The sequence below is a fragment of the Alligator mississippiensis genome, chromosome 4 (genome assembly GCF_030867095.1).
Source record: "Alligator mississippiensis isolate rAllMis1 chromosome 4, rAllMis1, whole genome shotgun sequence".
Lineage (NCBI taxonomy): Eukaryota > Metazoa > Chordata > Crocodylia > Alligatoridae > Alligator > Alligator mississippiensis.
Genome location: NC_081827.1, coordinates 243,323,826 through 243,335,717, shown reverse-complemented (window position 1 = coordinate 243,335,717; position 11,892 = coordinate 243,323,826). Strand labels below are relative to the sequence as shown.

Below are 11,892 nucleotides of genomic sequence, written 5' to 3'. Positions count from 1 at the left end.
CACCTAGTCTCGTGGTTCAGTATTATGCTACACCTTTCCTACTCGAGCATAAGGCCTCTCTACACGTGCAGGTAAAGGCACAATAGGATCCAACGTGCAAGCCACACAATCGCAGCTCCTACAAAATCACATGTGCACGGCAGAAGCATGCATGCGGGATTGTGCATTAGATCCCATCACAACCTTGCAGTGTGGGCAGCCAGGAACGCTACCTCCACTGAAAGTGTTATCGTAGATTGATATAGGGTCCAACCATGGGGCTCCCAGTAGGGGCTGTGAGGAGGATACTGCCGCCACCACAAAACTTGTGACGTGCAGGACCTGCAGCAGGGGAAGCGGGGAGAGCCCTGCCACCGCTGCAAGCCTTGCCAGCTGCGGGGCTGGCAGCAGGTGATGCATCCCTGTGGCTGGGAGCCCCTCAGTTGATGGGGCTCCCAGCCACAAAAAAGTACTTGGAAGGGAGACAGGCAGGGTCAGTCAACCCACTTACAATTAAAGTTTCTTCCCTGTCTTGGCTGACATTTCAAGAAACATAAAAAACATTAACCTTATTTTCTATAGGCACACCTGAAATACGGCCAAGAGAAGCTGAACTATCTGCACATTCTCATTTTGGGTATCAACATTTCAGTCATTCATTGCATCCAATTGTTTTAAATGAGAAGAAAGCAACATCTTTCCTTCTCTGTCAATCTACTGACATAAGTCAAGACATTTAATGTGATGTCATAAATACAGATATGATGCAACTCTTCACCAGCCCTCAGGCCATCAGAAGAAGGTAGTCTCAGAGCATGGTGCAAGGGGTGGCATCTAAAGGCCTGGGCATAGCTCAGGATTAGTGCAATACCAGTTATAGGTCTTGGAAACCCTTCTGGATTAAAGGTGAATCCAAATATTAAATGCACTAGAATAAAAACTTCAGTGTCTACAACTATCCTTTTTTTTTTTTAACTGGTGTTCTAGCTCCAGATAAAGTTTTCCAAGGCTCTTACTCTACTTGTTCTGCTTTAATGCAGGTTGAAAACAAGGAGGAAGTGTTTTCCAGAGTCCACCTTCCTGCTGTAGTTTGGGTGTTTGTCAGGTGTCAAGCAGCACAGCCTGTTTTTCAGGAGTGCTGAGCCCTTGCAGGACACTACTGACTTCAGCAAGACTGACGTTGTGCTTGCCTTTCTGAAAGATCAAGCTCATTGAACCTAAGCACTAGATATGGAGGGATGCAACTTCTATGGGTCTTGACAGTTGAAGGAATAAAACCATCAAGCTTCTGTGCTGCACGACGCTGAAATGCAGTGCTTCCCCGCCCCCTGGTTGAACTTCAGGCATCAGAAGTGCTCTTCTCTGTTTGTGGACATTTCTGGTAACAGGAATAATGCTGTGCTGGCAGAACAGAGCAGTGTTCATTCCTGAAACACTAAAGTCACGCTGTTTGCTAAGCAGAACAAAAGATCAACACGAAAGTTATCACTAGGGAAGGGATTTTTGTTTTGTTTTTCTTTTTTTTTTTTTAAAGAAATGTGGAATAAGGCAAAGTTAGGAGAAGTGCACAACCTGGAGTTCTGGAGCCCATGGCTCCCCATGTTGGCTGCTGAACAAAGAATGCAAGTAATATTTGACCCTCAAAAAGCCCATTTTCAGAGTTCATGGACTAGATTTGTTCCTTTTTTAGCACCCTGTCCCTTCATATTCCCTATACCTTGCATCAGGAGACATCGAACAACGAGGACTTCCAAAATTTCTTGCAACCACGCATCTTCCAGTACTTGAAAAACCTGTGCAATCACTTACACAAGTATTCCCACTGAAGCCAATATGAGGGAAGAAAAAAAAATGTTCACACACAGGCCAAAGAGCCAAAGCACACCCTTTCCATGAGCTAAGAAATGAGTTATTCCACTTAATGGAGCAACTCTTCACAAGCCCTCAAGCCACTAGAAGAGGGTAATCTCAGAGCACGGTGCAAGTAGTGGCATCGAAAGGGCTGGGCGTAGCTCAGGATTAATGCAATACCTGTTTTTATAGGTCATGGAAACCCTTCTTGATTAAAGGTGAATCCAAATATTAAATGCATAGCTGCTAATTGACTTGCCTAAGGCTAAAGAAAACTTCTGTAGCAGAACCGTAAATCTGGATTCCTGATCCAGCGATCTAACCCCTAGAACTGCAACCTTTGAATAAAACCACTGGGTTAAGATGACACAAAAAGAGACAACATGTATTTGTGAGAGTAGCACATCATGTAATGGAAATGCTAGTGTGCATAGAGGGGCTGCTCCTACTCTACATGTAGTAGCACTGAATGTGGTCCCAGGCCTTTTAACAAAGAGAGATGGCTCACCTGCTTGAATCAGGACGCAAGATATCTGTATGCCACACTTCCACGCTGGAGATCAAGTGGGTGAAGGCCACAGCTGGCCACATTTGGATAAATGCAGCAAAATGCAAAGAAACAGTTTTCCATCTCCCTGTCGTGTGTGTGCGCGTGCACGTGTACACACATGCAAGCCTGCACACTGTGCACGTGCGACTGCACACATATGCAAGAGGGCAATTCAAATACCCCAGTAAGATTCATTCATAAGGTTTCATACAAAATACCTGCAGCTGAATTGAAAAGTCCACTTATTTCAAAAGTAGTTTATTTAAACATTAAACTTCAGGAATATTGACTCACACTTTTTGTTGTCTTAACAGGCTTTAGAAAAGGTACAGATTACAGTTTATGGTACATAAAGACATCATTAGATTTGATGGTCCCAACAAATCGACAGTAGTAGTATCCTGTTCTGCAGCATTTACTAACAAAATATGCCCTACTCAGAATTTAATAAAGCAAAAGAACTGTTATACAAAGCTCACTGAAAAGAAACTTGGCAGGTTTTTTTTTTTTCAGTTGGGGATTTTTTCCAAAACAACTTTTCTTGTTTCTTCATAAACTAGTTCAGGGCTGCTGTGTGTCCTATGTGGGCTCAGTAACTTATTGTCTGCTTTGTCCCGCTTGCTAGAGGGATACTGGGGGGAGGGGGGTGGCTTGACCAGATGGGGAGAAAAACGCCTACTCCAATTTTCCTCTCTTGCCCCCCAAATAAACAGGATAGGTGAATGGACGGTGCTAGGTCCAGCTGCTAGTGTTATGATGACCCACCCTAGGAAGTGCAAACATAAATTTCCATTTTTTGGAAGCTACCAATCCCATTTTTGGATTGTAATTTAATGGAGTATCAGGCCCTGAGGCAAACCAGGAGTCATGTAAGAGCTCTATCACCAGGTTCACAGCACCCAGCAGTACTCTGTTTATGTATCCCCATGCGATTTACTGGAACATGCAAGATGGCATAAGCCACTCCACAGATTGATACAACCAACCTGCAACCGCCGGGAGCTCAACCTTGCAAACTCCTGCTTCTGCAAGTCGTCTTACTAGACGCGAAGGGACCACTCACACAAACTAAGTGCTTGCAGGGCTGCCCGCTAGCCTCATATTTTAAACAAACAGTGCAATTCAACAAATCCAAAGCACCTCACTTGAATAAGAGAAGTAGCTATGATCACAGTGCAACATTTCAAAGGCAAATTGAGGGCCGAAGTCCCGAATTCCTTATACGTTCCACGTTCCTGCTGAAGGCCACAAGAGTTACCGGTGCACAAGGAACGCAGGAATAGGCCCAGACATCATCCGAGACAAGATCAAGAGTTACCCGGGGTAACTGATCTCAGTGCATTATCCTATCAGGAAGACAAATTGGGATGCAAACGAACAATGGAAGTTCAGCAAAACACAGTATGTTTGCAGGCCTGGACTGAAAACTCATTCTTCTCTATCTGGCGAGGAACAAAGAGGTTGAGGAGTTTTAGTCTGCAAAAGTTATGAAATCTCTGGGAGAGGGGAGGGGTGTGAAAATCTTTTTCCCTAAGAAAGAAATTAACTATATAGTCAGCAAAAACAGGAAGTATGCATAGTCAGTGCTTGCGATTCTTGGCTGTGAAAATAGCTTCTCAGCTATGACACCATTTACTCATGACTTGCCGAAGTAAAGTTCTTGCCCTGCTACATTTACACTTACTCTGCAAGATATACTCGCTGGTTATGTTGTGTGTGTTGAGTGGCAGAGTAGTTCAGAAACTGCTGTAGCACGATAGATTGATGCTTTGGCTCAATATTTTTTGAGCCAAACAAGCTACCTAGCTTCGTAGACGTTAGGGCTTGAAGGGACCTCAGAAGATCATCGAGTCCAGCCCCCCGCCCAAAGGGCTACGAAGAAGTGCGTTTAAACATTTGTCTTAAAGTGAGCTAGAATAAAAATTCAGTTTCATAGGCATTAGGGTTGGAAGGGACCTCGGAAGATCATCGAGTCCAGCCCCCCGCCCAAAGGGCAGGACGTCAGCTGGGGTCATAGGATCCCAGCAAGATAAGCATCCAGTTTCATCTTGAAGGTGTTCAATGAAGGCGCTTGAACAACCTCCGGTGGCAGGCTGTTCCAGACCTTGGGGGCTCGGACAGTAAAGAAATTCTTCCTTATGTCCAGCCTGAAACCATCTTGTAGTAGTTTGTGACCATTCGTCCTCGTCATCCCTTGGGGTGCTCTGGTGAACAAACGTTCCCCTAGATACTGGTGGTCATCCCTGATAAACTTGTAGGTGGCCATCAGATCACCCCTGAGCCTGCGCTTTTCCAGGCTAAAGAGCCCCAGGGCTCTCAGCCTGTCATCATAGGGTCTGCTTCCCTGACCTCTGATCATGCGCGTGGCTCTTCTCTGGACTCTCTCAAGCTTCTCCACATCCTTTTTGAATTGTGGAGCCCAAAACTGGACGCGGTACTCCAGCTGCGGCCTCACTAAGGCCGAGTACAGGGGGAGAATGACGTCTCGGGATTTGTTTGAGAAGCATCTATAGATGCAAGCCAGCGTTTTGGTCGCTTTACTAGCCGCAGCATCGCATTGCAGGCTCATGTTCATCTTGTGGTCAATGATGACCCCATCTTAATTAAATCTTACCAGCGGGTATAACATAGAGTTTTACTTGTAACCTCTGGCACACCATATAAATGGTTGTGCCCACGGTCAATGGAGTGTTGTTCTTTGAACAGGAAGGATAAATCTGGAGTCTTGTTCGAAAACACTGAAGTCGGCCGCTTGCAGTCTGCTTCTGCCAGCCATGCAGGAACTTGACTAGACTGTCGAGAGTGATTTTATAACCTGAAGGAGTTTTAAAGCTTAATCAACACAGGCATCTTCTCAACTAAAGAGGTCAGATCCAGCATCTTTTTTCAGTTGCATGAATGGAAGAAGGGAACACGGCTGTACTCTACCAATGCTAGGGCAGACGGGTGCAGGACCAAGGACTTCATGCCTTCTCTTGCAGAATTTTCTGCCGGTCGCTTACAACCCGCATTTGGCCCCAGTGATTCCCTAACAGGATGGAGAGGAAATTAAAGTCTGGCCTGACAGCCTAATCTTAGTAAATGTACAGACAATCCCATGCAGAAGGGATGCATAAGAACCAGGCCAGCTGGAAACCATGCCAAATTCCCAGAGACCTGGATCAGATTCACTAGTTGCTTATGGAGAGAACAATGGGGAGTGAAACCCTGATAGAGGCTGTCAATGGGCCATGCCAATGAGTATGACAAGGCACAGATAACATCTGTACAAACTAAGGCGGCGCTCTCTTGGCAAGGGTGGGCACACTGCATACAATGCTTCTCACACACTTTTCACATACTCCTGAGAGGTCAGAGATGGAGCTGGGAGATGGGGATGGGGTAGGGGAGGAGACGCAAAAGCAACAGCAAAACACCAGCACGCCACAGCCTAGAAGTCCCTGCTACTTTAGAACAACTTGCATGTATAGATGGCAATTTTCTGGATTTCCAGCCGTGTTTTATCTGTCATGACAGCAGAAATTCGATTTAAGGCTACAGCAGATGCTGATTTTTTTCCACCATCAATATCCCGCAGCCATTTCGAATGAACGCTGGGTCCAGCTCCTGACACTCAGACTGACTCGCTTTTTCTCTTTACACCTGACTGACAAAGAAAACAACAAGAACAAACCCTGATGTCCTTTCCAAACTTGGTTCGACGCCGAATCTTCCAGTCTAATTGGCAAGGCTGACTCACAGAAAAGCAGAATCCACCCTCGGTTTCTACATTTTTCGGACTCTGGTCCAGGGGTACGTTATGCTGTTAATGTGAAGTCCGCTGATCCCATTGAGGAAGAAGAGGAAGGCGGCAATGAACTCGCACCAATATGTGAGTGTGAAGCCCATGAAGGTAATATGATCTTTCAGGAGCATTAAGAAACTCAGGACTCCAGTGGATGACAGCAGAAATGAGAGAAGAATGAGGACCGATCCCATGGACCATTTCCGTCTTGAATTAGCATCTTCACAGACCTGGGAGACCATCAGAAGTTCCAGGCCAAATATTGCAATGACGACAGCGAACGAGACCACGCTTCTCACAAGAATCATTCCTATGTTCATCCCTTCCACGCTGGCCAGACTGAGATCTGTGACACACGTCAGCACGCTGGTGTTGCCCATGGTGCAGAAGTGCCACAGTCCAAACAGCTCGCCTTTGGCAAAGAGCCAGTGGCCATCGCAGATTGAAATCGAGGACAGGACCACGGCGATTGCAACGCACAAGATAATTAGGCTTCTGATGAACGTCTCAAAGAATGATTTCTGGGGTCTTCTGTGCACAAGCAGCCGCTGGGCCTTAAAGGGAGATTTTCAAAAGAAAAAAAAAAAGGAAAAAAAAAAGAGGCGATTAAAACCGACATCTTTGTCACTGTTCAAAACATATGGGAGTTAAAGGGACCCAAGTGGCCTTTAAGAACAATACGATGAATTCACACAAATGCCCTTTTCTCAAGATTAGCTCAACAGATCCTACTGTACACACAGTACACAGCACTAGAGGGGAATGCAGCAGGGCTCAGGAGGTCTGGGTTCAATTCCCAGCTCTGTCAGACTTTGTGCAAGTCACTGATTTCCCTGCTCCTCAGTTGCAATAATCCTCTCTCCTGATTGTTGCTCTGTCCCCTTAGGCCAAACTCTGTGATTGCTTGTGCCTGTGCTTAGGCTTGTGTGCGAATGGTCCCACTAACTTTGGAGGAACTATTTGCATGTGCAAACACAAATGCATGACTCTGGGAGTAAGACTTTAGGCAGAAACTATCTTACCCTGCTGCTGTACTACGCCTAGCACAACACAGCCTTGATTTCAACTGTGCAGCCATAATGCAAACAACAGCTATTTTGCACAGTCCTTGCTTCCTTATCATTTAAAAAAAATGCAGACAATATTCTGTTCCAATTAAAACCACCACCTTGGGAGAGAGACTACCCAAGGAAGAGTACAAACCAAATGACTGACCAGCTACAGAAGAGCAGGAGGGTGCAGAGGAAGCTACAACAATTAAAGATAATGCCCGTCACTGCATGCACCAGATTTAACCTGGAGTTTTCAAAGGAGCCGTCAGGGGAAATTGAATTAATTAGGCGCATTGATGCACTCAGCACTTTATCAGGTGCATTAACACCCCCATGCTTGCATGACACCCAGAGCCCAGGTCCCACCTCACACCAGTTTTCCCCCCAGCATAACTCCATCAATTGAACTGACTTTACTCCTACTAGGCAGATAAGGTTCTTTGAGTAAATGGGACATCTTTTATTAGACAAACTCAAATTGCTGGAAAAATTCTTCTTAGCAAGCTTTCGGGTTTAAATACCCTTTGTTGGGCTGAGGAAGCGCTGCAGTTGGTGTGTGGTGCACATGCCACATTTCACATTTACACACACATTTACTCCTACTAGACAGTGTCGGCAAGAAGAGGCAGGCCACCTGTTTTATGAAACAGTTTTAAACGTACTTCTGCAGAGATTAGAGGGGCAACTACTAAATAATTTGGGGTCATGCTCTGGCTTTCTTTAGAACGGAGAGCAGTGATTCCCAACCCGGGTGACATGGCATCATCCCCTTCTGCTCCAGGGCAGACAGCTGTATGGTGCTGGGGTCAGGGTTGTACTCTACAAGTAATTCTGCTGCGATGACCGCTCTTAGTGTAATGTTGTAGTGTTCAACATGAGCAGGGGAGCACAGTCTGACCCAGGGATTCTCTCTTTAAAAGAGAAAAAAAAAATTTGCAAGCATCAAAAAACCCATTTTCTTTCTTTTCTTTCTTTTTTTAATACCCACCTAAATTCTGCGTTCTGTTACTCCAGAACTAGGCAGCAAAATGGGACACTAACTCAGTAGCAAACATTAGCGCAAGAGGGGCTCGGGCTATGGACGGTTCCGGGACACAAACAGGAAGCTCATGAAACAAAGCAGCGCTTGGCTTTTACACCAAAAGGAAAATGGGAAAATGTATTCACCAGCTGGAAACAACAGAGACAGAAATGGCATGTTTGACCTGCCAGGAGGGTTTTAAAGAAAGTACTAAGCCGAAACAAAAATGTTGTATTTTTTTTTAACCCTGAATCCTTTTAATATTTATCTATATAAAACTATCTATAGCTATAGTTCTGTATCTAGAGAACTATCTATAACTATCTAAAGTTCTATCCATATAGATATATATTTACACAAGTATCCTTTTCTCAAGATTAGCTAAACAGATCCTACTATATACACAGTAAAGAGTCCTAGCAGGGAACGTTGTTGTTCAGGACAATGGTAGCAGGGCTCAGGATATAGTTTTTATCTCTAAAATGAAGTATTCCTTTGGATACTTCCAAATTTGCAGCTAGTAGTTTTGTGGCACATCTATTAATGAGGAAGCGCTCTACTTTTTTTCCAAGCTACTGTCCTACATAGAAAGAGAGTCATCAGGTATTAAGTTGCGTCAAACAGCACATCATTTCCACTTCAGGAATCGTGCCCCAGCACACCTGTAGGACAGCTGTTTCTCAGCACTACGTTGATGCCCACTCAAAGAAAAGGGCCCGGCCACCCCGCACACCGCCCCGCACACCCAACAAGGCGGTCAGTCCCTTGCCCTGCGCACTCTGCTGCCGGGTGACTCAAGAGCTCAACACCCACAACTACCAACTGGCTCCAGTTCCCAGCCAGGGGCATCCCTTGCAAAAACATCACCTTACCCATTACTAATGAGTGTGGTAAACACTGCAGGCTTGATTCCTCCAGCAACTGCATCTGCTGGGACCTGCCCAGACTAGTTTCAGGTGCCTGAAACAAGGGTAGGATTAAAATCCTTTCCCCTGACAGAGGATTCCCCCAGGGACTAGATCTGGTGTCTGCCAGCTCACTCTGCCACAACTTACAATCACAAAGTCCTAGAGATGCGAACCTGGAAGGGACCCCCCCAGAGGTCCTGAGCCAGCATCAGCCCTATCCAAACCCTCTTGCATAATGCATAATTTAAACTCGACGTGAGACTACCGGGACCCTGACACAGCACCCCGACCTGCCCCGGGCAAAGCAGCACCCCAGCGTGCCCGGGCCAAAGCAGCACCCCAGCGTGCCCCGGGCAAAGCAGGGACCCAACAGCCAGCGTCCTGCTTCTACGAAACGCTGCCAACGTGCATGAGGGAGAGAGGGCTACAGAAGAAGGCAACCCCCTAATCCACACCAATCTGAGCAAGGGGTGCAACCCCTTCCTGACCCCAAATCCGTCCATGGAGGGGCAAGACCCTCCAGCCAGGAGCCTCCAGCTCTGGTCGCAGCAGTGCCAACACCGCCAGTGAAAACCAGACACATGCAGGGCAACACTGCTCTAACTTTGATGCGAGCCGGGCTGCACTCAAGCGCACCAGGAGCTCTTCCAAACAAACCCCTTCAGCTGCCAACACGGACTCGCCTCCCCCGCGGAGACACGTCCCCCTTTGCCTTCTCCTACCCCCGGCGTGCCCGGCAGCTTGCCAATAAAGAAGGTTTGGTGGGGTTTTTTTTGCAAATATCTCCTACAAAGGCATGGCTTGCGCCACCCGCCCGGGTCCCGACAGGGCGAGCAGCAGCCCGGGGATGCTCCCGCGGGCGCCGGGCCCCCGGGCACGAGGCTGCTCGGCCAGGGCGGCGGAGCCCCGCTCACCTGCACCGCGATCGCCGTCATGCTGCTGCTGCCGCCGGCCGGGGCGCGGGGCCGCCGCCGCCACCCTGCAGCACCCCCGGGCTGCGTCCGCAGCGCCGCCCCACCCCGCCCCCGGGCGGTGCTGCGGGCTGGGTCCGCCCCGGCAGCAGGAGGAGGAGATGCAAATGCAGCTGCAGCCCAGCCCGATAGAAACCCACACTTGATAGCAAGCAAAACCCGGGAGCATCCAAGCCCAAAGGTTGGGCCCAAACTTAGGGTGCCCGCCAAAGGGTTTGGAAACCCCTGAAGCCCCAGGTGGGCTGGAGGGTGTTTGCTGGTAGTAAGACCACTTACAGTTCTGCACTCTTTGGTTTGGCATTAGTTTGGGCTCATTTGGATACCAATTAAAAAAAAAATAAATCTGATCTCTTTTATTAGCCAACTCAAATGGTTGGAAAAGTTCGTCTTAGCATGCTTTTGGGTATCGATACCCTTTGTCAGGCTGAGGGGGTGTCTGCGACCGGGCAGCGCTCAAAGCCTAATGCCCTGAGTTGGCCCAGGGAGGCGGCCTGCTGCTAGGAAAGGCTGCTAATAGAAAAGATGTGGGGTAGAAGCTGCGGAAGAAGGCACCCCCCAGTCTGCCAATCTGATGGGGGTAAAAGTCCTCCCTGACCCCAAATTTGACCCCACCTGGGGTAACCTGCTGCGTGCCAGAGGGTAGGTGGCACAGGGACAACTAGTAGTGGCACAAGGTGTCTCGCTGCTAGTTGTCCCCGGGGAACCAAACATCCACACTCGTGCAGACGCGACTTTATGGTCTAAATCAGATGGCACAGCCGAAACCTTCTGCAGCAGTGGGTTTATTTCACCTGATGACGGGATCATCTGACAAAGCAAACCTGCTGCTTAGGAAAAGGGGATGCAGTGCTGTAAGAGATGCCTCTGATTTAGTCTAGAAGGTGCACTTCTACCCTGCCTTCTGCACCAAGGCTCTCAGGGACTGGTTGCCAAAGCCCTGGTGGAAACGAGCAGATGCAAGCTGCGCTGGTTCAGTTTGCTCTGGTTGCAACCCAAGAGGAGCCGCACTTTTACTAATTGCACGTTTAATGGATTGGCCTCCTTGTGCCGGGGGCTCTTTCTGCGGCTGGTCACTGATGGCTGGAACCGAAGCAGACCTTCAGCGGTGACAAGGCTGTGGAGGACTGACTCCACTATTGAAACCCCTTCAGTATGTAGGCAGACAAGGTTCCTTGGGTGAATTTGATATCTTTTATTAGACCAACCCAAATAGTTGGAGAATAGTTATTAAGCAAGCTTTCCGGTTCAAAAACCCTTCGTCAAGCTAAGGACGTTTCAGCAGTTGGTGTGTGCTCTTCCTGGAAGGGAAGAAAAGTATGTAGGTATTCTCTGCAGCCCCCAGGGCCAGGGCCAAACATCCAGAAAGCCCGAGCTGGAATCTATCTAAGTTATGTGGTTTTCCGTAGGCGGTGCAGTTTGATCAGTAGTGAACAGGACACGCATTCGCCCTTTGGCAGGGGGAAAGCCTTAGACTGCATCCACCATTTTTAAAGCAGCCTGCGTGCGCCGAAGTCCGGTGCAACACATTTTATGCTGAAGTTACATTTTATGCTGATGTAGCTTTGAACGAAATCTAGTGAGTCATCCCTCACATGCTCATTTTTACGATCAAAATGCCTTGAAAGAAAATATCGCTTTGTGGTAGCACTCCTCACTTCTGCAAAGACTTGGTGTATGCAGCAGCTTTTATTCCCTGTCTTTGTGGGCTTCTGTCTCTGTGCTCTTGAGAGGACATGAGGCTTGATCCTGCCCTGCTGAAGTCAGTGTGAATCCTAT

At 47.7% G+C, this 11,892-nt stretch overlaps 1 protein-coding gene across 1 annotated transcript; it reads right to left on the bottom strand.

The window, feature by feature from the left end:
- Positions 1–2,622: 2,622 nt before the first annotated feature.
- TMEM37 (transmembrane protein 37) lies at positions 2,623–10,165 on the bottom strand. Its single transcript, XM_006277961.4, has 2 exons — positions 10,060–10,165; positions 2,623–6,718 (listed from the first exon to the last, which is right to left on the bottom strand). Exons 1-2 carry the CDS (start codon positions 10,078–10,080, stop codon positions 6,146–6,148), a joined length of 594 nt encoding a protein of 197 aa, XP_006278023.1. The 5' UTR covers positions 10,081–10,165; the 3' UTR covers positions 2,623–6,145.
- Between the last annotated feature and the right edge of the window lie 1,727 nt (positions 10,166–11,892).